The sequence below is a fragment of the Hippoglossus hippoglossus genome, chromosome 9 (assembly GCF_009819705.1).
Source record: "Hippoglossus hippoglossus isolate fHipHip1 chromosome 9, fHipHip1.pri, whole genome shotgun sequence".
NCBI classification, from domain to species: domain Eukaryota; kingdom Metazoa; phylum Chordata; class Actinopteri; order Pleuronectiformes; family Pleuronectidae; genus Hippoglossus; species Hippoglossus hippoglossus.
In genome coordinates, this window is record NC_047159.1 from 27251488 (window position 1) to 27278947 (window position 27460).

The 27460-nt window shown below is 41.5% G+C and overlaps 1 protein-coding gene across 3 annotated transcripts; it reads left to right on the forward strand.

Annotated features, from left to right (window-relative positions):
* The first annotated feature begins 1207 nt into the window (after positions 1–1207).
* Positions 1208–26294, forward strand: si:dkey-90l8.3 (LIM domain transcription factor LMO4-B). Of its 3 annotated transcripts, none has more exons than XM_034595884.1 (5): positions 1208–1566; positions 2743–2983; positions 3092–3188; positions 3532–3690; positions 26263–26294. In XM_034595884.1, exons 2-5 carry the CDS (start codon positions 2769–2771, stop codon positions 26278–26280), a joined length of 489 nt encoding a protein of 162 aa, XP_034451775.1. In that variant the 5' UTR covers positions 1208–1566; positions 2743–2768; the 3' UTR covers positions 26281–26294. The 3 variants fall into 3 exon arrangements, with proteins under 3 accessions (XP_034451775.1, XP_034451777.1, XP_034451776.1); XM_034595886.1 differs by lacking the exon at positions 26263–26294 and adding an exon at positions 4701–5524 and having other exon boundaries at positions 1210–1566; XM_034595885.1 differs by lacking the exon at positions 1208–1566 and having other exon boundaries at positions 2727–2983.
* Positions 26295–27460: the final 1166 nt, after the last annotated feature.

Consider the following 27460-nt stretch of genomic DNA (forward strand, 5'->3'; position numbering starts at 1 on the left):
CCTCATCTGCCCTACTGAAGTGTCCTTGAGCAATAATGAATCTGAAACCTTTCAAATTAAACAGTGACATTTTGAGGTTTTGAGGTTGGCATTGGGGATTTAAAAAAAGATCAAATGCTTCCTCATCATATTTCAAACATAGAATATTCTATCATGTAGGGATGATTGTTTGCCATTTAATACTATATAATGACCATATTATACCCCTCGCACACACACACACACACACACACACACACACACACGCTTTGCCCTTTATCATGTGACACTGTCCAAACTGATGTTTACATTGTGACTGTGAGTCTGAATTAGCAAAATTTACTTTAATTTTTTTTAGCTTTTAATGATGTATACAATGTCAACTCATATTGATCAAAATGTATGCATTAAGAGTGTATTTCGAATTTTGCACTCATATAGATGCGTTAAGATCTAGATGCAAAATCATATTCCTTCTTAAACTAATTACAGGAAACTATAGCATATCTACACTCATTTGTTAACTTACACTAGCATGGGGGTGTGTGCAGGGGTATTGTCTTTTTTTAGGTTAGAACAATGGCCCCTCAAAATGTGTAGCACGTCCCTGTATTTAGGCCTATGTATAAAATGTGAACTATTAAAAATGTACAGCCACACACACACTCAGTGTTGGATAATAATTGTATTTCCCTTGGCGTCATATATCAAGGTAAAAATCCTGTGCAGATCTCGTGAAAGAGTAAATTCCACAATCCTCAAAAAGATGTATTTGTGTGTGCATTGTTTTTTTCTTAACTTCAACTTGATAAATGTACAGAACTTTGGACAATTGTCCATCCAATTCTTTGGAGTAATGTAACTGAATACAATGTTTCATCATTTATTTTCTTTAAAACTAAGATAAGTTCAATTCTGAACAAAATAATGTTTTTATAAACGCATGTCCTCCTCCCACAGTTATTTTCCTATTCAATATGAACTATTAAAAACCTGGTGTGTTGAATGTACAATGTTCAGCCACACGCGCACACACACACACACACACACACACACACACACACACACACACACACACACAGTAACACCCTGCGGGGCTCTGCATATTAATAAGCCACTAAAAACTCATAAATCATTTTGACTGAGGCCACGCCCCCCGAGCTCCTATTGGCTGCTGCACGCCTCACGTCGGCTGCGTCCCCCTCCTGCTCATTTAAATAACATCTTGCGCAATTTGATGAATAGTGTCGCTGTCAGAAGCGGTGGAGTCGGACGGAGCAATGGTGACGGGCTGTGAGGACGGAAGAGGCTGCGCCATGTCTGCTCCATGTAGTTGTTAGTCCGGAGCTGGATGTCTATGGGGGAGAGTTTGCTCAACTGTTTCCGTCCCCGCGCCGTCCCGCCGGGCTTCACGTTGTGCTGGCTCTGCCTTTTATTCTGAAAAGCCATGGAGAACAGGACGTGTCCAGTCTAAAAGAAGAAGAAGAGCTGCCGTTGAACTCCGAGCGCGTCGAGGTTCCGGTGAAAACCCCCCCCCCAGCTCCTGAAAGTTGGAGGCAGGAGGAGGAGAAGCTTCGGCTCGACAAGGTAACACGTCTCTTCTTTTCTTCTCCCCCCGCGCGCGCAGTTGTGAGTGAAGCGAGCATCACCTGGTGGTAAACACCATGTCACTGAGGCTCAGTGTGCTCAGGTTCAATAGTCAGGGAAATGTCAGGAAATGCTTTGATTACGCTTGTAGAGTTCCATTCAGAGCCGGGGCTGGCACTGCTCCTGAAGTCCCATTTGGTGACTCTGTGCCTCCCCCTCCTCTGGGCACATGGACATACACAGCAGATGTTAGTGCATGCGAGTCCATCTCCACCGTGTTTATCACATCAATCACCTCCAGAGAACATGACTCTACACGTCTCTCTGTCCTGATGGCGAGTGTGTTGAGGTCAACCTGTTACAGCTCTGAAAGCTGCTGCAGTCATGTTCAAGTCCTGCAAGTACTTTGTAGAGGAAGTGGAAAGAAAACTGTGTGCGTGTGTGTGTGTGTGTGTGTGTGTGTGTGTGTGTGTGTGTGTGTGTGTGTGTGTGTGTGTGTGTGTGTGCGTGCGTGTGTGTGTGGTCACAACCCCTCTTTGTATTTACAACTGCTAAGTACATATTCACCAGTAGAATCAAATAAAAAACATTGCAAATCTAATCAAATTTTATTTGTATAGTCCATATTCACAAATAACAATTTGCCACATAGGGTTTACTAAGGTGTGACATCCTCTGCTCTTAACCATCAGCAAGCGGGAAAAACTACCAAAAAAACCTATTTCCGACGGGTACAAGAAGGCAGACATCTCAGAGAGAGTTACATGTGAGGGATCCTCTCAGAAGAACAGTGCAATAGATGTCACGTGTAGCAGAGCACATCAAGAAAACAAGAATATTTACATCATTGATGAGAAAATACAGTGTCTAACATATATGGAGAGTTTAAATGGAGTATCATTGTTTAAAATATTTATACAATAGAAAAAGTCTGACAGAGATGAAGGGAGCAGCAATGACAATTGTAATGATAAAGATATTGCCAGTAATATTTGAACAGGCATATTGTATATCAAAGGAATCTGTTTGGAACCATAATCCGCAATCATCTGCCACCACGATCTTTCACGCTGGAATTATTAAAGCGCTTCATGTCAGACAAGAAATGAGTACTTGAACATAGCAGGGTCTAGCTCTGCACCTGTTTCAGTTGTTGCTCCTCTGTTCCACATGTAGGAGCCTCTGAGGGGCCACATCACAATATGGTGAACAGCCAGGCATCAGGCGTGCCGTCGGCCCCCAGGTCATGTGCAGGATGCGGAGGAAAGATCGCAGACCGCTTCCTGCTCTTCTCCATGGAGCGCTACTGGCACACTCGCTGCCTCAAGTGCTCTTGCTGCCAAGCCCAACTGGGGGACATTGGCACCACCTGCTACAGCAAAGGGGGCATGATTCTTTGTCGGAGCGACTACATCAGGTGAGGGCAACTAAGAGGGGGTGAAGGAAACGGAGGAGGAGAGGAAGTTGCTGGTTTTATATTTTGGAGGCTACACAGACTGAGCAGTCAGTGTTGTTGTGTTTGCAGACTGTTCGGGCACAGCGGGGCGTGCAGCGCCTGCGGCCAGTCGATTCCAGCCAACGAAATGGTAATGAGGGCACAGGGAAATGTTTACCACCTCAAGGTAAATCCCAAGCTCTCACATCAACGCCCTTTTGTCTCCTGCTGCTTGTTTGACAGAAACATCTGAGATTTGGTGCTAAAAACAGCAAGATAGAAAGATATTTCCTTTTTTAATTTTAGAAGAGAAGGCAAACATGTCCTAAATGTTTTTTCTGTCATTTTTAAACATAATCCATTATTTAATTAACCTTATTCAGTATCAGTTTCTCATAGGAGGTGGAACATTTTGTTTACATTTTTGAGAAAAGAAAAAGGTTCACTTGAACTGATGTGGTAAACCGTGCTGTAAGGAGCTGAATTATCTTTGTTTTCTGACCCTCTGTGTTTTCTCTGCTGCTCCGCAGTGTTTCAGCTGTGCCACCTGTAGAAACAGACTGATGCCCGGCGATCGCTTCCACTACATCAATGGTACAATCTTCTGCGAGCACGACAGACCCGGTGCTGCCTTGCTCAACAGCCACATGCCTCCACTTCAGAGCAACTCTGTGTTGACAGACCAGAAGGTAAATAAAAAGGGTTGCTGACATGACACAACGGAGCCATCTGAATTTACAGCAGAGTGTAAAATCTCTCTTATATCTTTGTGCTCTAATGTGAATAATAAAATCTGTTGATTTCCCCTTTGGGAAAAGGGGCTACAGCAGCAGGACATGGTATTAATATGAAGAAAACCATGCAGCAATGTGGGTAAAATGTGATGACAGAAAAATCAGAGGTGCTATTTTTATAATGAGATCAAGAGTGGTTATGTTACAATGTGTCTGCTCAGGGATGGAAGGAAATCATTGCAAGTTTGAAAAATAAATACAGAAAGAATAGAGGTCAATAACTCAAGACAGAAAAATTATGTACATAAAAATGTCAGTTTGCTCAAAGCTCTGTAGCATTGTACAATTTTCAGGTACTTGACTTGAGCATTTACATTTCTGATATTCTATATTTCTACTCCACTACATTTCTGAGGGAAATATGTACTTTACTAATGTACTCATCAGTTACTATACTCATACCTCTCTCCTTTAAATGAATGTAAGATTAAGTAAACTAAGCTCCACCTTGACCAGATGCTACATTAATATACAGCATAAATAGTAATGCATCAGTCATAATATAGTATTATAGTATTGTAATATAACATAACGTGACACACTATTCTGCTGCATGATGCGCTTGGAAACTGAACACAACTTATCTTTAAAATGTACCTTCATAAGCTGCTTGAATTCAAATGTTGTTGATGATTAGTAGTGTTAGAATCTAAATAATGTTTTATGTCATATTGTATATTTAGATAATCCTCAATAGTATATTTCATTTTATTTGTCTCTTTAACCTAAAATGGAGTTTAATTTTAGAAAAGATTTTAAATGAGAATTCTTGAATAGGAATGAAACAACCAAAGAGAAAACGGCTGTGGGGCTTTATACTCTCACAACCAGAAGGCCACACGGTTGACTGTGAGGTGTTTGTTGTTGCAGTGACCCTGACCCTGTTCCTGCTCTCTGCTCTGCAGGTTTGCTGAGTGGCAGCAGTGCCGCGTGTTGCCCTCGCCTTTTCTCCTGAGCTTCACTTCTCCTCATTGCACCTCCTCTTCTCCTGCTACTGTCACCTTTGTGGATTTTCATCACCGTCTTTGCCTCTTTTACTCGGAGAGGCCGCAGTTTTTCTCCAAGATACCCCCCTCCACATCATATCAGACTCAATATAGAACATACAAAGTGACATTTATGTTGTGTTCAATGTTAAAGTGGTCTGTGCATCATGCACAGACTTGAAGTGTTTGTGTGGACTACACTGGCAAAAGGCTTCAACAGGACAAAGAGAAAGCTCGAGAAAAAAATGACGACCCAGCGCCAACTGGAAGAGGGAACAAAAGATGCTCAAATGAATGTTTGATGGACTGCTGTTACATGACTGTCAAAGCTTTGCTTACGCCATGTGGCATTATTTCCCCTGAGCGTCAGGGTTTTTAACGAACTCTTGATCTCGCTCTCTTGTATATGGTAATCTGAGATCTTACACACTGAGGATTGAATGTAAAAATGTGAGGTGCCAGGCAAAATCCAGAGTATCTGAAAATGTCCAATCATGGGAAAACCTTAAAATGGGTTCGACCAGAAACTTTTTTAAGCACTCAAGGAAAACAGAAATCTAATATTGCTATTATGTGTGATTACTGATATTTCTGATGCCCTGCACAAAGAACTGAAATGATCCAGTGATGGTTTAGCTTTTTTTTCGGTGCAGTTTTATTTCTCTAGTTCATTGTGTGAAAAATATTTGGAATTAACAAAAAATCCTATTAAAATGATTTTCGTGTAACGTGTTGCGAAGTGAGCTGGGGTCATTTTGTAGCCTCTTAACAGCCTTAGAGTGACATTGTGTTGCATGGTACCTAGCATGTGGCTAACTCTCTCACTCTCTTTAGCCCTGTATGGCAAAAACATGCCTGATTACCCAGAGGAATGGAATTAGGAGGCTTGAGCTCTGACCATTTACAGAGGCAATTAAACATGAGCCCTGTATCTGTGCTCTTAGAGCTCCTGGGGGGCTGAACTTGGGGCATATCCCGTGGCTGACTGGCTCAGTGGCTGCCTGCCTGCCTCTAATAAAGCCTAATCGGAAAGCAGGCTAATTAAAGGGGAGTGGCCCCCTTTACATCCAGGGCATTTGAAACAATCTGATGTATTTACTGTTTACCATGTTCCAATTAAAGCTCCCACACAGCCTGGGTTGTTTCCCATCACCGCTCTTTGTTCTCTGCCACTCTGCATGGCTTCTGAAAATTATTTTCTTGGGCTGCGTCTAATTCGCTGTATATCAGTGTGTCTTTTTAAAGCTACGTACAAAGTCTCAACATATCATCAGAGGCTGGGAGTTAATATTAGTGTGATAGCAGTGGTAGAGTATGTAGCGTGCAGGAAGCACGAGATAGCATCTGCTCTACTTTCACACCTTGCCTAGGAGCATAGCAGTCATCAAACTTGCACCTTAATGCGCTTAGCTATTTCAATAGTCCCACTTGTCATGGTAGTGCTGATACGGCATCAATTATTTATTCCACGTCTGATCAAGGAGCGTCACGCAAATTCATTAACGTATGCAAATGATCACAATTACAATTATCTTTGTATCGTGATGGTGAAGAAATAAAACCTCGGCACATTCCCGAGTCCCTCCGCACCACAAGTTACACTTTGAATTCAAACTAATCAAGCCTCATCTGCCTCTTCCTAATTAGACGGAACGTTTTCAGATGCCAATTAGCAGGTCTCATGAAAAGGCTCTTTGCCATGAGGCGATGTCTTTTATCAGAGCTTCTGCAGGTGTGTGGCTCACCATGTAGCCTGTGTCATAGGAAAGTGTTTATTCCTGCTAATTAATCATATTAACACATGCAGATGAGTGTAATTGCCTGAGCTCCTCCACCTCACACTGCGTGAAGACACAGGATGATGCCAGGATATTTTTACATGAAGAGGACTGATGGAGCCTCCTTTTCGCCCAGACTTTCCTGTGATATAGATCCAAGATGGCTGCCTACCCATAGGCCATTTCCATTCTAAAGGTGATCTGCAGGTTTGTGAGCCAGAAGCTCAAAGCACTAGGCCTCTGTTTGTGGAGAGGCCAGACCAAGTGTTTGGAAGCAGACAATGTGCTGCTTGAACATCTCTGTGACAGTCCAGTCTGCTTTGTGTCCCCAGATGTCTGAACTGTGCAAGAACGCAGATGCTCCGCTCCCACTCTGGCTATCAGAGTGAGAGCCATTGATAGAATGTTGTGAAAAATACAATAATTCAACACACTTTATTTTTACTTTCATTTAAACCATCTTTAAAACTAAATTATTGTTATGTTTGGTGTATTTGAGCTGCATTTCAATGAAATAACTTCCTGCAGTTAGAAATACTACCATCTTAGCTTGTGACTCATTCCATTGAATTGCTGCCGATTGCATTCCCAAAAAATAGTCAGTCATAAAATGTTTATAAAATAAATATGTAATTTAAAAATATAACATTACTATGTCTTGTGTCAAGTTACAGTAAACCCTTGTTTCATTCTGAAAAGTCTGCGAAATGTTAACATTTTCATGTTGTTTTAAAATATGGTCATACTGTCAAAATAGTTTTTGGAATAAATGTATATTCATTTAAAAATGTATCAATTAATAACTAGTAACAATAGATGTTTAACTAATGGAAATGTCTGTTATTGATAGACTTATTGATCAACTTTTACCAACTACTTCTATTCAAACTGGATTACAGATACCTGTAATTGAATTTTTTCATGTTATGATTCCAAGTTGACTCGTGCATTATGTAATATTGCCTTGACAATGTTCATATAAAATATGTACAATTCTTACAGATAATGAATAGATCATAAATAAGTCAAAATCAAATTATTGATATGTTGGCTTGGACTCGCAGCTAGTAAAAATATAATTTCTCATATCTACAATATGTATATATATGTAATCTATTTTTTCTATGACAAGTCGAACAAAATTAAGGTGACATTTCTAAATGCATCAGACATTGTATTTGTTGATGTATGAAATCACATTTTCACTTTTCCCCCATCTAAATATTCAATTGTAATAATAAATATTTGTGATAGTTATAATCATTTCAAATAGTTTTACAGATGTCATTTTCAGTAGTGAAAACCTAACTGCTGTTAGACAGCCCTACTTAATGTTTAAATGTCTTGTCATATCTGGCTATCCCCGGTCTCTTGTATATTTATATGGTTACAATGCGAAAATAAAATTCTGGTCAATCTTCCTAAAATAATTCCAGTTTTCTTCAAAAATGCTTGTCAGTAATACATGAACTGCAATGACAGAAACATTAGACCTTAGTTCTACTAAAAAGCTGACATGTTACTGTGTGAACTATCCACTTCTTTTTTACCACACACACCACAGAATTAGCAAGAATTTGTTGCTTAGCCTCATTGCTGTTGTGAGAAGTGTCACTGCTTCTGCTTCCAAATTCATTGCTGCAATTTCCATCACGCTGAGGCACATGATGAGTAAATCACGGCACCTAAAGAAGTATTTTGGAGCAGCTTTATGCCATGAAAACCCATGTTTGTGTGCCCCCAATAACTGGGACGTTAGTTCTCATTGCTTTTGAATTTTTTCACATTTCATTCAAATTTCCATAAAAACATCCGTCGGTCGACAGAGTGTACAAGGGTAATATCTGTGCATAAATCACAGGTCTGAGAACAGAACTCTGAGAATTCTAAGCTTAATGATTTGTATGCTGATATATGTGAGAAAATCTGTATCTTTGTATTTAGGTGAACTGATCTATATGGCGATGCAGTTTTTGTACCTCATCATGTGATTTATGAGCAGACAGTTTCTGTTTGGCATGATGTATATTATAGCTTATGCTCTCTAAATAGACTAGAAATGTAAAGTGCATTGGTTCTGAGGATTTTTACAGCTGATGTAAGATCAACACTTTCTCCACACTGCACATGGTTACATACACCAATAAATAAGTAATATATAAAAACAGATGTCTGCCATGAAAATGTCATGGATCATTAATTTGAGCCGAGACTTTGCATTTTAATCTGGATCCAATCATTTTAAACTTAGGCCCTATTTTTAAATAGATTTTACTATAATCAATACAGGACCAAAAGGCAGATGAATGGAATGAAAGACAGCAACGAGGTACAGTATGTGTGCAGCCTGCACTACGGATGAATGCTGATAGACAGGTCTTGTCCACCCTTAGGCACTGAGCTCAATACAAGTATGCCTGCTGTAAAACCGCCATCTGGTTGTCACCATTCTCAAAACCCAAGCATGTAAATGCTATGGTCCTGTGTTGAGAGACGTCTGTGGCATTAAACTGCTGACAATCCTCCAGAAAGCTGATTGGGCTGTGCAAGCTATTTTTGGTTTACCTTCCAATCCCTGAGCACCAGATGATTGTCAAGAAGTAGCTTTAACAGCTGCAGACACACACCCAATTTGTCATGACCATATTGTGTTAAATGTTCCAATGATTCCCGAGCCCTCTTTGAACTCGCTGAGGTCTCCAGTGCTGCACTGTGTACCCTACATAGTATGAGAGTGTAATATGAGACACTGCTGGAACATGTAGGAAGTGAGGCATGTTGCAGCCATAATTCACTGCCTTCAGCATGGGAGCAGAGGAGCATAATGACAAAGAGAGCGACTTTACAACTCCAAGCCTCATACAGGAATGTCAGGGAGGGGAGATGGAGAAAAGTTCTCCTGGCCAATCGGAACGCTTTGAATAATTAAAGTGATCGGCTTAATTAGCTCAATTACGTTAATTTGACCACGGAACACGGCCATATGGTGAAAGGAAACAAAAGAGGGGGGAACTAATTAAAAGTAAAATAATGAGGATTTTAATTAACTGGCTCCCCAGACAGCGGAGCACAGGGATCAGGAGCCTGCTACCATAATTAAAGTGCTGTAACGCTGGCAACATCTCTCCTCTCTTTCTTATATCTGTGAGGGCTCTATCCATCTAATTAAATCTGTAAATAAATTAGCAACATTGAGGGTTCCTGCTTGACTTAACACCGCCTGCAATCCACCCCCCACCTTCCCAATAACACGCTCACCTTACTTGCAGCACACTGCACCACCCATATGTAGGCAAAGGTTGAGCTAAGGTCTGTCATTAACAGGGAGATGTGTGTGTGTGCGTGTGTGCGTGTGTGCATGTGTGCTTGTGTGCGTGTGTGTGTGTGTGTGTGTGTGTGTGTGTGTGTGTGTGTGTGTGTGTGTGTGTGTGTGCGTGGGTCTCAGTCTATCATGTTTGTGCAGGCTGATGTTTCACCCCAGATACTGTTTTCCAGTTCTCTGCTGGGAACACTGGTGGACACAGACCACAGGAGGCCAGAGTGCAGGTGACAGAGGCGTCAGCTCCATGCGTTGTACATGTCAAGGCTGCAACCAGCCGCCATGTTTGTTCAACACGTGACATGTGGCCTTCCGTTCTGTGTCCCTCATACATGGCACCTCTGCTATTCCTCCGTCACATCTTCTCTGATGTGCTCTTTCCCCTCTGGCCCTATTCTTTCTCCCCTACACACACAGCCACAGTCAACCTGCAGAAGCCCCCGCCCCCTTTGGGAGCAGGAGCTTTTTCATTAAAATGCACTCAGATTGACAAGAGACTTATTTGCATATTAAATTAACAAGCACTTAAGAGTTCTGAGCGAACTGTTACACTGCCAGCTCTGAGTAAATGAGGAGCGAGCGAGCATTCGACTGTCATTACGCGCGGCTGTCACTGTTGGACACGGTTGAGGAATGGTCCGCTCAGAGATAGAGAGACACACAGAGACAGATAAATGTGACAGAGTCAACAAATGTATCGTCTCCTCCACCTCCGCTGTCCCAACTATAGTTAGAATGATGCATTGGTTTGATGATAACAAATGGATTTTCATTACAATCAGCCAGTTTAGACAATATGATGGAGTTATTATACAACTGATGAGCTTTACTCTGATAATCTTAACAGATCCCAACCTGACCTTAGATCAAACTTCCCACATGAATGGGTTTATATGTATTTTTATAGGAGCAGTAAGAGTGATGCTGGTATAGTATATAAACAGTCTTCTATGATTTGATCTATATCTAGGTCACAAAAGCTTTGATGTTGCTCTCCTAAGCACCTGGGCGCTGATATACAGAGACAATTTTTCATGTTTACGTTCAAGAAATAAAAACTACATGCACAGTTGCCTTAATGAATTAAGTGTCACACCGGCAGAGCAAGTTTCACTTCCACAACAAATAACCTTGAATAACCAGTTGCCAGCTCAGTTCCCTTCAGCACTGCATTATTATTATTTTTACTTTATGGCAACTTGGGAAACTCACAACAAGCTATACACACAACACTGACATTAATAAGTAATTAGGATGTTATGGTTATTACTCCAACAACTCCTGAGAAAAACATCAGGCTCTCTGGCTGCTCCACTCTGTTCATCAGCTGTTTTAAGTTTGTCTGCTGTTTGTCTGCTGTGCTTTCTCAGCCAGGACTGCCGGACATGAGATTGATGATACTGAATCTTCATGACTATGATTGATTAATCTCTTTTAGTCATAATCATATAGTCCTGTGGTCAATTTTTAACTCAAAATACACATTAGTGGTCCACACAGAAGTATTAAATCTTAAATACTTAAATACTTCACATCATAGCTCACATTTTACAAATCCTCTTACTGGGGTTTAGAAATACAAATGACTTCCACATATTTCTGTTTGCTATTAAAATCAATTAAACTCATAAAACTCAGGTCATTAAAATTGCATTAATATTTGTCAGTAATTACTGCCTAATAACAGAGTGCAGTCCTTTCAAATCAATCTGTGATTAAACTGCATCATCACATCATAATAATGTGTCATTGACAAGAGCTAATGCAGACTTGATGCTCACTCTGATGGATTATGAAACTCGGGCAACCTTCAACATTCTAACTGATGCTTTTGATTTTCATACCGTCTACCTACTAATGTGTGTCTGTCAGACATAGACATATGTCTGTCAGCTTCACACTTGGCATGTGTATTGTTAATGGCTCAAGGAAGTGCACTGTTGAATTGGGTTTGATTTGGACTTGTGATAGGTTAATAATAATTAAATGTATGCTCTGTAGCAGTCAATGGGGGAGGTGCAGTGTGCCTTTAGTCTGTGGACTGAGTGGAACAGTCCACGGATAAACTACAGCAGTAGTTGGCAAATGGCAGCCTGTGGCCAACAATACGTCCTATAACACAATATGTCCTGTCAGATCATTGACAATTACATTTATTTTATTTTCACATATTCCACAGACATGGGTGTAGCAGGTGCATGTCAGCAAAATTCATAGATTAACTTCCTCTTCGGCAATTTGTCTTCTAAATAAAATCACAATGTTTGTTTTGTTGCTGTAATGCTTTATATCCAGCTGAATTATAGAGTTTTTGTTTTGAAAAGTTGCAAACTTGGCTCCGAAGATTTTGTGGGAAATAAATGAAAAAGGACTTTTTGGATTCTCTCAGGCAGTGTTGATCAGGGTTGTGCTGTGTGGCAGGTCTCTCTTTGGGAATGACAGTAATGACCTTCAAGCATTAATAATCTCATCAACACTGAATAATGTCTCCAGTTGACATCCATCAGTGGCATAAATAAATACTGTATATCTTTATTGTTTTTGGTCCTCACAAAGTCTGTCAGTCTTTAATCTTGGCACATTAAAAAGGTTGCACCTCCGCTCTGTGTGATGGTGACGACAGTGTTCCCAACTGTGCTCTGTGTTGGGAGAGCACACAGGGGTGTTGTAGCAATGCCCACCTTAGCAGGCTCAGGGGGGAACATGAGGGAGGGCCTCTCACCACAGAGACTTACAGACAGCTGCAGAGCGACAGCATGAGGCTGTTTGCAAAGCAACTGAAGCAACAGTTCACACCCCCTTTTCCCTGAAGTGTTCTGCTCATAGGAAAAAAACACAGCTTCACCTTAATATCACACTGAACAGCATTATGAGGGTTGATTCTCTTGGAATAATGTTAATTTGTGTTTGAAGAAAACTTGGTTTAAGATGGAAAGTGCTGAACAGAGCGGGTGCTCCTCTGCAGCTCTGTGCAGGAAGCTGTCAAACATCTTTCATTCCTGCAAATCATCCACAAACTTTTACACATTGTCTCTGCTCTGTTTCTGAGTATGACTGATTGCTATGATCATTGTGATTGTCATTTTCTTATGTGTTTATTTTATTACTGTTCTTTATCACTCGTTCCTTTTATTGTTGCAGTTTTATCACTTTTATCAATTTTGGTTTATTGTTTTTACTTGAATAGGAATTCTGCAACATTGACTCAACAAATGTTTTATAAATGTGTTCAGTATAATGTGAAAATGCATTTGATATACAGAACATATTTCCACTGCAATGCATTTGCATTTATTTTTCAGTAGGAAAAAAGACATTAGGTACACTAATGACTGATAACTTAGCTTTTGTTAAGCCAGAATACAAATAGTAAACATGCAATGATATTAAAGCCGAAGGTGCATCCATTGACAATTAAATGTCAGACCTCAAAGAGAATTGTGAGTGTTCAGGGTCATTAGTTCTCACAGACAAAACCGGATCACATCGCTGTTAGGGTCTGGGTCAGCAGAGAGTGACACTTTAACAAATGAGACCACCGTTTGTTGCCCTTTTCATATCCACTGTCAGCATTATCTTCTTTTAATCATGGCCAGGAGGTGCCTGCTGAAATGTTAAAGAAGGATTTGATATTCTCAGGACAGGATGTTTATCTGCTTTAAAGAGTTTTATATTTAACAGTTTCCTACTTACTCTCATAATATTGCCGACATTTCACAGAGCACATTTTCAACAGCTTTCATGGGGAGAGGCTTTTCATTCCAGTGTGACTTCACCTTGTTTTGTGGTGGATGCAGAAATCTCCACAAAACAAATGAAACCAACACTATCTACATGGCTTGATAGATAATAGAGGGATATGAAACTATTTGATTCTCTTCTCCGACCACTTACAAAATCAGAAGCATCCAGTAAGATGGTTATTAATAGTTTCTGCATTGGAAACCGTTGTACTGAGTACTTAAAGGTCCAGTGTGTAAGATTCAGGTGAATGGGATCTATTGGCAGAAATTGAATATAAAATAATCCTACTGATGTTTACACTGGTGTGTTTTATCTAAATTGTACAAATTGTTGTTTTCTTTACCCTAGAATGGGGCCTTTATATTTAAATACTTTAAAATTACATCGGGGGAGAGGGTCCACTCTACGGAGGCCGCCATGTATTTACAGTAGCCCAGACTGGACAAACTAAACATATTTTGCTTTTTTTTTTAAGACAACTGAAGGCTCCACAGGTTCACTCCCATGTTTGGAAGCAGAGGGTGAGGTGAGGGGTATTCAGCTGCAACATGTAACTTCACCACTAAATGTCTAAATCTCACACTGAACCTTTATGATCCTGAACAACTTTAAAATAACTTTAAAATAACTTTATTGTATAGAACTTAAACAAGGTTACAAAGTGCTTCACAAAATACATGGCAAAAAATTGAATAAATATATTACATAACATTTTAAGGCCGAGACCTTAAAAATGATAGAGAAACCCCAAGAGTTCCCACAATGAGCAAGCACTTTGGCGACTGTGGAGAGAAAAACATTAACTGGAAGAAACCTCTAGCAGAACCAGACTCAGTGTGGGAGGCCATCTGCCTCGACGGGTTGGGGTGAGTGCAGAAAAATGGGGAGAGAAGAGGTGGGTGGAAGAGAGGGGAGAGAAGAGGGGGAGGGGGTGGAGAGACCAGGTAGTTAAGTAACAATCATATTTAAGCTCTGTCAGACTGGTTGTTATAACAGCCTGCTGCTGTTGCCATGTAGTCGGCAACAACATGTAGGGATTAAAGGAATGACACTAGACTCCTCATGACTCCTCCATGCACACACAAGTTAGTCATGGTGTTCGACAAGGTTCTGTCCTTGGGCCTATACTCTTTACCTTATATATGCTCCCTTTAGGCAACATCATCAGAAAGCACCACGTAAACTTCTATTGTTACGCAGACGCACACTGAGCACTTCTCCCCTTCTCTCTGTCTCTCTGCCCCCACATTCATTTATTTACATGTCACTAACTATGTGTCTTTTACTTCCATAGTCTCTCTCTCTCTCGTTCTCTCTCTTTGCAGGTATCTCCGACTCCAGAGCTGCAGGATAACAACTATTATTCTTATTCATACTATTATTAATAACAATAATACCTATTATTTCTTAATTACTGTATGAACTGTTGCTGCTATCATTAATAATCAATAGCATCTTTACACTGTTATAGTTTTCATTATAACTACTCAGAGCTGGATACCTGATGAAGTGTTCCTGGTCTCCCTCTCCTCCCCCCCTCCCCTTTTTTCCACCCATCTCTCCTCTCCTCCACATTTTTCCCTGCTCACCCCAACCGGTCGAGGCAGATGGCCTCCCACATTGAGTCTGGCTCTGCTGGAGGTTTCTTCCAGTTAATGAGGGAGTTTTTCCTCTCCACAGTTGCCAAAGTGCTGCTCATTATGGGAACTGAAACTGGGTTTCTGTATTAAACAAATGTACGGCCTTGACCTTCAATTGTAAAGTGCCTTGAGATAATGTATATTATGATTTGACGCCATACAAATGAAATTCAATTCAATTCAATTTAATGAAATCATAATAATAATAATCTTCAATTATACCTTGGCTTCATCTGGTGTTAATCTCAATAACGTTAAAAGCAGAACTTGAGGGTACGCTGAGGCTAAAGGTAAATCTGACTGGCTACTGATTATTATTATTATTGAGATTATTATTTCTGTTTTATTTTTATTTAGCTGAAGAAGGATATACGACATCCACTCCTTAATGGCCGTTAGGCACTCTGTTAAGACGCTCAAGCGGCTAACACTGTTTGGCCTTAAAGACAGGTAGATTTGATTGTCATCGGCATAGCAATGATAAGATATCCAATTAAAATGGTTGATGAAGTTTCCTAATGGCAGCATGTAAGGGAAAATAAAATGGGACCAAGAATAGAACCTTGTGGCAACACGCACATCAGTGGAGCCGAGGATGAGGTTTCGAGTGGAAACAGAAAGTCTCTCTGTCTGAGAGATAAAACACAAACCATCTAAGGGTAATTCCGCCGGAAAACATTAGTCAGAGCTTTAAACACTCATACACCAGTTGAAGCCTGATAGAAAATTCAAGCGGAATTCCCACAGACATTTCCATGACTCCTCTCTGGTCCGCGTCTATTTTTTTTTCAGGTAGAATCACAGTCATGCCCAGCAGCGCCACCACTGAGCGTCACCTTCATCATTAGACGAGGAACCGCCAAACTGTTGTCAGATGAGCGTCTGGGGGATCGAGCTCCCCTACTTGTCCTGAGACAGTTTTTACGATAGGAGAGCTGGGAAAGGCCAGGCCCCCATCAACCCCCCACTCCGCTAAACCAGGTGGAACACACGTGCGTTCATTAGCGCCCTTTAATGAGGAGCAGATGCAACAATGCCGCCTCTCGCTCTCACACACAAAGAGCTGCGTATGAAGATAAATACACACACGCACACACACTGACACTCACACATGCTGAAAATACACGGATACTTCTGCTAATGCCATGCAGGTCACATGAGAAATGTTAATGTACAGATACTGACAGATTTTCTCACATTAAAACAATTAGACCCTCACACATGAAAATGCATACTAAGTGTGTGTGTGTGTGTGTGTGTGTGTGTGTGTGTGTACTCTCACACACAAACCCCCCTTCACACCCATTGGCCCTTTCATTCAGTCGTATTTGGTGGGGGGGGCGTCTTTCACAGCTCAGACGTCTGGGCCTCATTTGCCCAATTTAGATGAATGACTGAGATCATATATCATTCCCCTTATGTCAGACTATTTTTATCTTGGAGGAAGTCGATGCAAGCAATCTGCAAAAAGTCAGACAAAAATGTCCCGTTTGTGGATTTGAGTTGAACTTCAACTGATGTAAGAGGCTGAAATTGAAATCACTGACAACAACAACAGAAGAGGGTTCAGTGTCTCGCTGAAGGGAACATGCACAAACTGCTGATGGGCATATTGGCTGTTCCTGTTATCACTTAATGTCACAGCAGGTAAATTCACTTTAGTCAATGCTTTGAATATTTGCCAAGCCAATATATCTATTTTAATGTAAAGTCAAAGAAGTAGCGGTGCAAATGTTATTATAATTGGATCGATTGTTTTAATTGTTCACCAAACATAGCTTAATTAAAATAAAACAGTTTTACATTTTCATATTTAATCTCTTTCTGATTGAGATGAGAAGTTTCATATCATGTCTGTGTCTCAAGTATGTTTACTTGAGACACAGACAGGCTTAGCTTTAATTTTAGAGGCAGAGAAAACAAGAGTCAAGGAGAATATAATTAGACACAGTGGTGCTTTGTGCTAAATGTCAACATCAGCATGCTAACACGCCCCTAATACAAAATGCTAACATGCTAAAGATGATTTTTTTTAAAAGCTAATATTTGCTTATTAGCATAGCACAAACACAATACACATTTGAGGATTGTTTGTTATGCCTTCTATCACACAGGTATATTTTCATCGTCTCACTTCTGTTAGTATTAACAAACAAGGTTTAAAGAGAGCCTGGATGCTTATGCTAAGCTAGGTTAACTGTATCCTGACTAAACACACAGGCATGAGGTTAATATTGATCTTCTCATTAACTCTAACTGCAGTGGTTCTAAACCTGTCTGGTCGGAATGGCCTGTTTGCTTGGCCTGTGATCTACTTCAGGATTATCCCTTGTTATTATTGAGTCCTTCTCAAACAGTTCTACAATGTACTGTCACTTTTTATTGTATGTGTGCTGGATGTTGTGTGCAGAGCAAAAAAGTGTATGGTGCGTAGTGAAGATTAATTTTGTTAATGCAAAAGTCTGGCCAGATGAGTTTCATGAATTGGAACAAAATGTTCTTTATTATTGTTCACGTGTGGTTTATAAATGAGTTTGAATTATATACTGAACTGAGAAGTAAAGAATTGCAGCAACAAAAAGAATGTTGTACTTTTACTTTCAAACAGGATTCTATGAATTTTTTGCAATGATGGACGCAGCACCTGCTGTCTGTGTCTGTCCGATAGGTGAATTAAAAGATAAATTATTCAAAGATATGTCTTCCACACACAGACAGAGAGAAGTTTGCAGAGTATGTAGATTTATGCCAATTGTATAATTGATACGTTTTGTTGCTTTTGAAGGAGGAACTTCTAACTGTAACTATTTTCTAATTGCTAGTAACTTGCCCAACACTGACTGTGACTGCTGCTAAACACTGTCAGCTGATTTCCGTCTGTGTGCTTCTATTTTCAGCCTGTACACCATCGCACTGATTTGTTATATAATGAAACACATTTCTAAATGTGTTTTCTGGCTTGGCAATCATAAAACACAAGTGAGTGTCAACTACTAACTGGTCCCCAGCTAACAGAATGGTGTTAAGTTTTGAAATTTACCAGGTTATGCCTTCATCAACATGCCCATGGTCTCAGAATTGAATAGCTAGATGCAAAATTATTGTGTAAACATATAAAGGAAGAGTTCTCTAAAAAATCCATTCTGACAAATCCATTTCAAAGCGCTATCTTGGAACATATTTTCTCGAACAGACAAACAAAGCAAATACACATGACCCTTTGACACATTATTCCTGTTATTCATGTCACTCCTGGGGCTGTTAAAACCGGTTATGTATTAACGTCTCTAACACATGCATCTTGTAGATTATTTTCCCCCACAACATTTTGCTGATTCTTCAGCTGGCGCAGCTCAGGGGGTGTTTGTAGCCCCCTGCTTAGTCTAAACTCAGTGTGGCTGTATGAACCCCAACTGCTGCACCAGTTGAAAGGCCTCAATTAGGGAAGAAGGCTGGGATGTTGTGAGTTAACTTTAATGGGCAATAATGGGATAGTAGCTTTAAAGCCTGGCCCTTAGAATGCAGTGGAGGCTGGAGTACTCACGTGGCAGGGAAGTCTGATCAAAACAACCTTGTTTAGAAAACTGATGTGTTTAGAGAAGGTTATGCCTGTAACAGTGGGATCACTGCATCTGCCATGTATTAGTAATTATTTCCCTGTTCCAGATGCAAGCTGGTGTATGGGCTGGGATAACTGTCTGATATGAAACTGCTGGCCTGTGGAATAACCTGAAAAATGGCATAAATGATTCGATTTCACCACTGCTAAAGTTTTGAACTTGGGTCTGCAGTCGGTTGCTTTACGGACCTCTAAAATTATATATTAATAATATGTAATAGTGTTTATCTGTTATGTTATCAATAGGCTATTTGATGCTATAAAGATATGGTGAAACATGATAATTGACAGCTGAGGCTGACTAAAGATTGGTTAAGAGTGTGTACCTCGTTACTGTGCCTCCATCCCATGATAATTTCTGGCTCCAAATGATGTCACCAGTGCAAGATGGCAGCTCTCGTATCTGGGATACAATTTATGCTCCCAACACATGGCGATAGTCTATAGTACCAACATACTGTAAGTGGGCTTTTGGGTCAACAATTAGTTATAGCAAAGTTTAAGTCCGAACAAAGTGCCATTTTGGATGCCCTAATGTCAAATTAAAAAATGCAGTATATGAGCATTCATACAGTTTTGCAGATTGTTCTGTTTGCTTCACCAGCAGTACATTCACAGTTTTCCCATGGTGGTAAAAGTCTGGTAAAAACTGAAGAAATTGGAGCCTCCACAACAGCGTCGTTATTCATTGTGAGTACCCACTGGGGCACTAAATGATAATGAAATACTGAGCTAATTTTCACCTTGCCTCTTTCATGACCAGTAGGGCTTTCTGTTTGTGTAGCAGTAGGGACTACTCAGTCGGTCAGAAAGGACATGTCAAAGAATTTACCATGAACAATATTACACAGTTTGATGTAATAGAAAAACAATGTACTCTTTGAAGGAAGATTCTGAGCAGCAGGAGGATTCTGGTGGGAGAATGGCAAACACATCAGATCCATTCTACAAAAAGTAAATGCATAGTGAGGTTTTCTGTGATTGACATTAAGAGTCAGCTGGTACACAGGTGTGATGAACCTGTAAGACATGATTCACTTGTGTGAAAGTGTGACATCATAGCTACACCTGAACTAACGCTGTCACTTTTTTCTGTTATGTTCATTGATTTGTGATTTTTTTCAGCTTAATTAACTCAAACAACGTTGTGCTGCCTTGTGTTGTCAAAAATGTGTCTTTCAGTTGAAATAGTATTGTATTTTCAAACCAAACACACGTTTAGAAGGCTTCTCTTAAATCAACCTACTAATTCCACACGTCTGTCTGTCTGTTCATCTGTCTGTCTGTCTGTGGAACGCATATCTCAGGTTCATCTAATCTTGGCATGTGTATTGTTAATATCAGAGGGAAGTGCAGTGTCAAATTTGGTGCAACTTGGACGTGCGTTAATTACAATAAATATACAAACTGCAATAAAAAACAGATGTGGTCAGTAACTGCAGAGAAAATATCTGACCCACCTGATCATTTTGATAATTTTATTCCACCATATCTGAGTGACAGCATGTTGTAGAACTGTTTAAGGATGACTCACTAAAGACAAGGAATAATTCTGAAATTGCCCCGGAGCATTAACACAGGCCAAGAGAGCAGCCCATTCCAAACAGGCAGGTTTAAAAATGGGCACTGTGCTAGTGAGCATAATTTGAAGCAGTTCATTTCTCTTTCTCTCTATATTTAATACTAACCTTATATAAGACAGAAGTGGACCACTTATCCACAAACACTGATAAAGGCTTGACTGCCACAGGCATTTTGCCCTTTATAAAATAGATATCACTTAAAAATGTCCTTTTGTTGACAAGTGTGGCCTCATTCTTTTCACTACACATTTGATGCAAAGGGGAACGTCCCACTCTCCAACCTAAAACCACTCAGTGAGCTATACAATCCTGAAGAGCCAAGTACAAGCAGAGGAATATGCTGATCAAGCGTGCAGATGAAATGTCAGTGTGTGTACTGTGTGTGTGTGTGTGTGTGTGTGTGTGTGTCTGTGTGTGTGTGTGTGTGTGTGTGTGTGTGTGTGTGTGTGTGTGTGTGTGTGTGGGTGTGTGTGTCGGTGTGTGTGTCGGTGTGTGTGTGTGTCGGTGTGAGGTTTGGCATTTCAGACAGAGATATCATTGCAGAGCAGGGTGAGAGGTGCACAGCGTGGATTCAGGGAGGGTGCTGGGGCTGTTCGTTCTCACCCTGACAGTGGTGGACTGTGGTTTTCCAGACTCGAGCAGGGCCTTGCTACCAGACAACAATAGGTGGGATGCTTGGGTGCAGGCTAGGAGTTCAAGTCCCCGTAGCTCCGCTGGGTGCCTGGTTCTCAGTCACGGGTTTGATAAGCAGCCTCACTTCTGATCTTCTCGGTAGAGTCTCACCTGGTTGGAAATGCCAGGGCAGGGCCAAGGGCACAACTCGCCGAATGCAGCCTCACCTCGATGAACCACAGGGCACATATGCTTCTTATCAGCACCCATACACCTGCACAGTTACTACAATAGGAGGCCACAGAGGTGTGTCTGTGTGGGGGTAGTTGGGGGGGGGGGCAGACGGACAAACAGAGGACGGCAGAGGAAGGAAGAAGGCAGTGCACCCACTGGTGTGTTAAACTTGGGTGTAAGATGGAGCAGGTCTGTTTTCCACAGAAAACACAGACCTGACAGTTTGAGGTTTGTCGAGTCAGTGTGCCTCAGCCTGAATCTGCTGCTGAGCTGAACTTTTCTATTCACCGTGGAGATGCTGCTAGATAAGACATCGGGCCAGCAGCCCTCCACCAATCTCTGGCCCCATCTTCTGCTCCGTTTGCTTATTCTGCTGGTCGTGACCTCAGAAACGAGAGGGAGCTGAAACAGGGCACCGTTTCTGGGATGGTGGGTGAAAGCTATGATGGATCTCTGTAATAAAACAAGCGCATCATTGTTGCTGTCTGTTTGGTCTGTAAGACTTACACTGTAATGGCCTGTGCAACAACTCTTTTGCCTCGAGGAGGTTAACTTGATCTATTTTAGATTTAAGTGGGCTGCTAAATGCCTCTTTGCATCTGTGTGTATGTTTTGCACACAAGCATGGCTTTGACTGTATACGTGGCTACACACTTTTGTGTGTTTTCTATAATTGCGTAAGCCAATGAGGAACTGATAAGCCTGGTGGAGCCAGACAGCAGACACTTAAAGATGTCTGCATTGATAATAAAGGGAGAGTCTAGTATGGCAACCTTTCCTCCAAACACACACAGGAAACACTCATTGTATCATTTTGAACCAGGGCTCCGACAGTGAACAGTGTACACAGTCGCATGCGTCTGAATAAACATTCTTCAAGGAAGCAGGTAAACAGATTAATCTCATCACTGCTGGGATGGCAGGTAAAGCTCAGGTTGAACTCTGGTGCATGCGATATTATCAGGACAGCATTTGTTGTCATCACTATCCAAACGCTGGTGCTGCGTTCTTGCTCTCTGGTGACCACAGACAGAGGAGGGCATTTATCTCTTCCTTCCAGTTTAATGTAAATCTCCATATTGGGAAAGGAAATCTAAACACATGAATGTCTGCGGAGCCTCTGCTCTGGTTGTGGGAGATCAAAGCGCCGGACTGACACTGTTGAAGGGGGCTTATCTAACTGCTGCGGCGAGGGGTCAGCGAGCTTAAAACAGCTATGATCTCAGCGCTCATTGAAATGAATCCTCCATGGCCGTGCTCTGTTTGTCTGTGGCCTTGAAAGAAACAGGCTTCAGAAAAAGGAGGTTAAAAGCTAATTGATTTCATGTTGTCAGAGTGCACAAATCGTGTCTCGGCCTGTGCATGTGAACACGTGTGTTTGAGCACAAGGACATCACTAGTGCATGCCTGTGAGTGTGTGCGTGCAGTGCGGCTCTCGCCCCCATCCCTCCTGTCTGTGTTTTTGAACTTGGAGATGAAGCCATCTGCACTGCTCTCTGGAGACGCCGGGCTCCCTCGTCTACTCATCTCTCCTCCATTTTCTGCTCCCGCTGTAATGGGAAAATTGCTCTGTCTTTCCGCTCTAGTTGGGATTGGCAGCCTTGATAAGCATTGCAGGGACAATTAGAGGTAGGAGTTTTCATTGAGAGGCTTTCAAACGACGCTCAGCTGTCATTGGTGGCTGATACCCCCTGGGACATACCATTGCGCTGAACATGACTCCCTCATCAGTGAGAGAACACCAGAGGTAAAGTCCAGTGTTTGGGTGCAGCAACAACCTTCCCTGAGAAACACAGTCTTTCTGTAGTTGCAGTCACATTGATGTGAACAGCTTTCACCTTCAGAATGAACTCCAGAATGAAAATGTGTGCAGCAGCTGGCCTTATTTCTTCATGTTCCTTTTCATGGAGTTGTCTTGTAACAGCAGTTGTGCACAAGGAAGACAACAAAAAGGCTTTTTTTCTCTCCAACTCTTGTCTTTGTTTGGATGGTTATGATGAGCCTGTCATTATCTCAGCATGCTCCAACCAACACAGCTTTACCTTACCTTTCCCCTTCTCCCAGAGATGGGGAGGAATTAGGGAAATATCTCGCTGTGCTGCAGTCCCTCAACTAATTACTGTTAAAAGGTCTGATATGACTTGGAGGCAGGCAGGCAGAGAGAGGCTGGAGCTCATAGGCAGGCAGAAATATGAAGGTGTGGAAGGGGCTGGGGGCATTGTTTATGAGCTAAGTGAAGTGGACCATCACAGAGGGAGTCAAGCAAAGGCCAAGTAAGTGATGGAGGGAACGATTAGAGGAGAGTGAGGGTGGGATGAAAGAGGGGGAGGCAAAAGCAACATTCCTGCGTAGGACTCAATCCCCCCCTTTCAGTAACAGGACACTCCTGTCTCTGCGGCGAGGGCGTCACATGAGAAAAGCCCAGAGCCAGTTAGAAGCAGACCTGCCACCATTGCTTGTGTGTTTTCCTGTTGCTGGAACTGCCAAGTATTCACATCTGCTACTAGTGTGCACAGTTTTCAGCCCCTTTCCAAATCGGAGCTACGATCCAACCGTACAGCACAGCTCTGCCACCGTTCCACTTCTCAGGACCAGGTGTCCAATTTCCTCACGCATCTGGGGTCAAACAAACATCAAAACCCTAACTTAGTAGCCGCCAGGTTTCTCTTGAGCTCAGATAAAAGCTGTAATAATAACAGCGCTAGGTGAGTCAGTGGCGCTCCATTCACAGCACACTGCTAATTGGCCATAAATGAGCCCATCTGGTTTGATTTGCTGTTCGGTGAGGCAGCAGGATAGCAGCTCCCTCCTAGCTAAGCTCTGCCTGCTCAGCCCACGGCCCCACTATCACCCAAGACCACCTAAGCTGAACTCATAACACGAAACCTAAACTACACCTCTCCACACCAGCACGTAAAAAAACTAGGTGCAGCTTATTCCTAAGCCGTCTCTTAATGGCAGCATTATAAATAAACCCTTGGCTCAGGCTTTCATTCGAGAAGTTGCATGCAACATTCATGCCTAAGATTAGGAAAAATTAAACAGTGAAGTGAAATTTAAGACAGAGCCTGAAGAAATACAAAGTGCAGTCAGGAAGGTTTGACTTTCCCACAGTGTAACATGATGGAATGGGGATGACAGTGTTGTCAGTATGAAAGACTTAATATATGAATATGTCTGCTCAGCCAGGTGGTTGAGGCTGGTGAGTCAGATCCATCAATAAACTAAAATAACATGTTTTCTCACCAACTCTCATTGCATACAGCCATTTTTTAATCATGATGGTTTTGAGATTTCTGCCTCCACCACAATGAAAGAAATTACATAAACCTGCATTTAGGGTTAATTAGGGTAGGGTTAGGGTACAGGAGGAGCGGGTTGTCCACTAACCGGAAGGTCAGCCATTCGATCCCCGTCTCCCCCATTCCGTGTGCCGAAGTGTCCTTGGGCAAAAATCGGAACCACAAAATTACCTCTGACGGCTGTGCTGGCTGTGTAAGGGTGGTGTGTGATCGAGAGCTGCACATAGATGCACTGTATGAATGTGTGTGTGAATGGGTGGACAGCAAAACTGCATTTTCAAGCACTTTGAGTTGTCATCAAGACTAGAACACTGGTACATAAATCCAACCGAATACAGACTATAATTATTTTCCCAATTTTATTTCCATAACCACATTAGACATCATCTGATTAAAACAGTCCCATTTGGAGTCTGTTTGCTACCTGGTGCACTTACCTTACAAGCGATAGTATGTGAGTGTTGGATATGTGTGTAGTGTAAAATATCTAGTACATCATAGTTTCCTCCAGAGTTCCCACAGTATGCCATTTTTACTGCACAGATTTTGACATGACTCAAAAGTGAATGCGGGCTTCTCCTACCATGTAAAGTCACTATGTATGCTGGGAAATAAGCCCATGGTGAATGTCCATGACATCAGCAGTTCGTCTGTCCATGATGATGCACAATAACAATAATTAACTGCTCACTCTTCTCTCTACAGTGTCTGATATCGGATGAGGAAATAAAGGACATAGTAAAATCAAAACAATTTCAAGCACCTGGATATAAACAATAAATGTCGTCTCATAGTTCTTCAGCCTGATAAATAATAGTACATTAACTTAGCTGTTGGTTTAAACACTAAAGTAAGTGAGCAGCCGGCTAACCTTTATGATAAAACATGATAAACAGATAAAGTGGTGGCTCAGTTTTAGCAAAATGCAACAATTTTTTTTAAACCTCATCTTTCCACCAATAAACTCTGCCTTTAGTTTCTACCATAACAACAGTGAAGTTGCATTCCCAAAGTCACAAACTCCATTAACCTTTGCTCAGTTTAAACTCAAATAGTGGCAAATTTGACTGGTTCCACTCTGTGGGGTCCAGGCCTATTGGCACCACTTCCCCACCTTTAGCCTCAGATCAATCCCAGCACATCCTGCCGGCTCTGTTTGCACAGCTTGCCGGCCAACACTCATACTAATACAGTACATTACCTCAAAGCAGAACAAACTATCGCAACCTGTCATAATGTGAAGTGGCTGCAGCTGGATCATCAAATAGGCGAACCTGCCAGCTCTGTGATGCTCAGGACAGGATTTGAAGCAGCTTTAAAGTCTGGGTCTGTTGCTGAGCTCTCTGATATGTAAACTGACTGGGTGGCAAAAGCAGGACACTAACCACAGTGTTTCGGACATCATTATATTATCAACACGGCAAAGATTTATTTGGTTTGTATTGATATCGCTCTGTTGAGCATGGCCAGATTGACTGGCTAGTGGGCCCTGGGGTTAAAATGACCCCCATTAACCTTCTGTTCCTCCAAGTCTCCTTGCAGTGTGTACGGTTTTTCTATGTTGGAATTCTATCCGACACATTGTGTGCTGTGTGATAAAGTTATTGAAGACAAATGAAGCTTAGTGAAAGTTCACTCTCCTCTTTTCAGTACCGTGGGACTTTGTGACACACCTCCAACCCTTCACCACCCTATAGCTGCGGAACGCCCGGCCCTCTCCAATCCAACCCTCCGATAAGAAGTCTCCCTCACATGAAGACGTCCCAGCGTTGTGCTCCATCCCTCATCAGCAGCATCAGTGTCCTAAATTTGTTCATATTCAAACCACCTACTTCTAAGGATCACTTAACATGGTGATGTTCTGCCAGTTACAGTCTAAGGCTACATTTACACTACTGCATTTTCATTTGAAAACACATTAACTCTGTTACAGAAACAATTGGAGTCCACAGTACACTGCAGTTTAAGAGAACTTAAACTGCGGAGAACGATAAGCTCCCTATCACATGACCCAACCGGGATTCCATTTCATACATAAATGCAGAATATTAAATAAAAACTGCACTCTGTAATCTATCATTGTATCACAAACCCCGTCAATGAGAAACTAAATACTCAACATATTGTGTAGTTGTGTTAAGGTCCATCATGTCAGTGGTTGGCTACACCGACTCCCTGATGACTGATTTTAGAAAGAACCAGCAGCTAGAACAGGTCACCTGGTTATTTTTTCATATATAAATCTCCTTTGGGTATTTGATTCCATGAAGCTGTCTGGTGGGATCACTAAGAGTTATTAATTCATACTGTACAGACACTCTCATCTTGTTTTTGGAGAGCTGTACTTGACAGGCGACAACATATTGTATACTTGTATACCTGCTCAGTGCCTAGATGTATTTCTGTAGTGTTGGTGCTGATGGACAATGTCGTCCCACAATGACATCAGAGAAGCGGAAAATCCGTGGCTGAAGAACAGTGAGGAACAGTGAGGAACAGTTGAAACGAAAATGTAACAGAACAAATCATCAAAACCACACTATAAATATAGTTGTTATATTTTTGAATGTGTAGCATTTTGCACTCTCTGTAATTTTTGGAGCATTTTCACAGTGCACTCTTGAAAATGGCAGATGGCATTATTTATAAGTAAAATGAAATTGGCACACAGACACACGCTTTGTTCCTGTCTCAGATTTGCTGCACCTGAGTGAATAAGTTGGGCTCTTGGATCCGGTGCTCGGTGGTAAAAGATCTGGTTTGCACCGATACAAACCTAAGCAAACATGTTGTGTTCAAATGGAACCTTTTTAATGGCAGTTCGCAAATATAAATAATATAGGCATGT

What these genes read in the sequence shown, in the direction of transcription:
- si:dkey-90l8.3 (XM_034595884.1), top strand. Translation starts at nt 2,769, where the DNA reads ATGGTGAACAGCCAGGCATCAGGCGTGCCGTCGGCCCCCAGGTCATGT. An exon ending in TGTCGGAGCGACTACATCAG is followed by an intron (nt 2,984 to 3,091) that starts GTGAGGGCAACT and finishes TTGTGTTTGCAG; the next exon opens with ACTGTTCGGGCACAGCGGGG. An exon ending in GAAATGTTTACCACCTCAAG is followed by an intron (nt 3,189 to 3,531) that starts GTAAATCCCAAG and finishes GCTGCTCCGCAG; the next exon opens with TGTTTCAGCTGTGCCACCTG.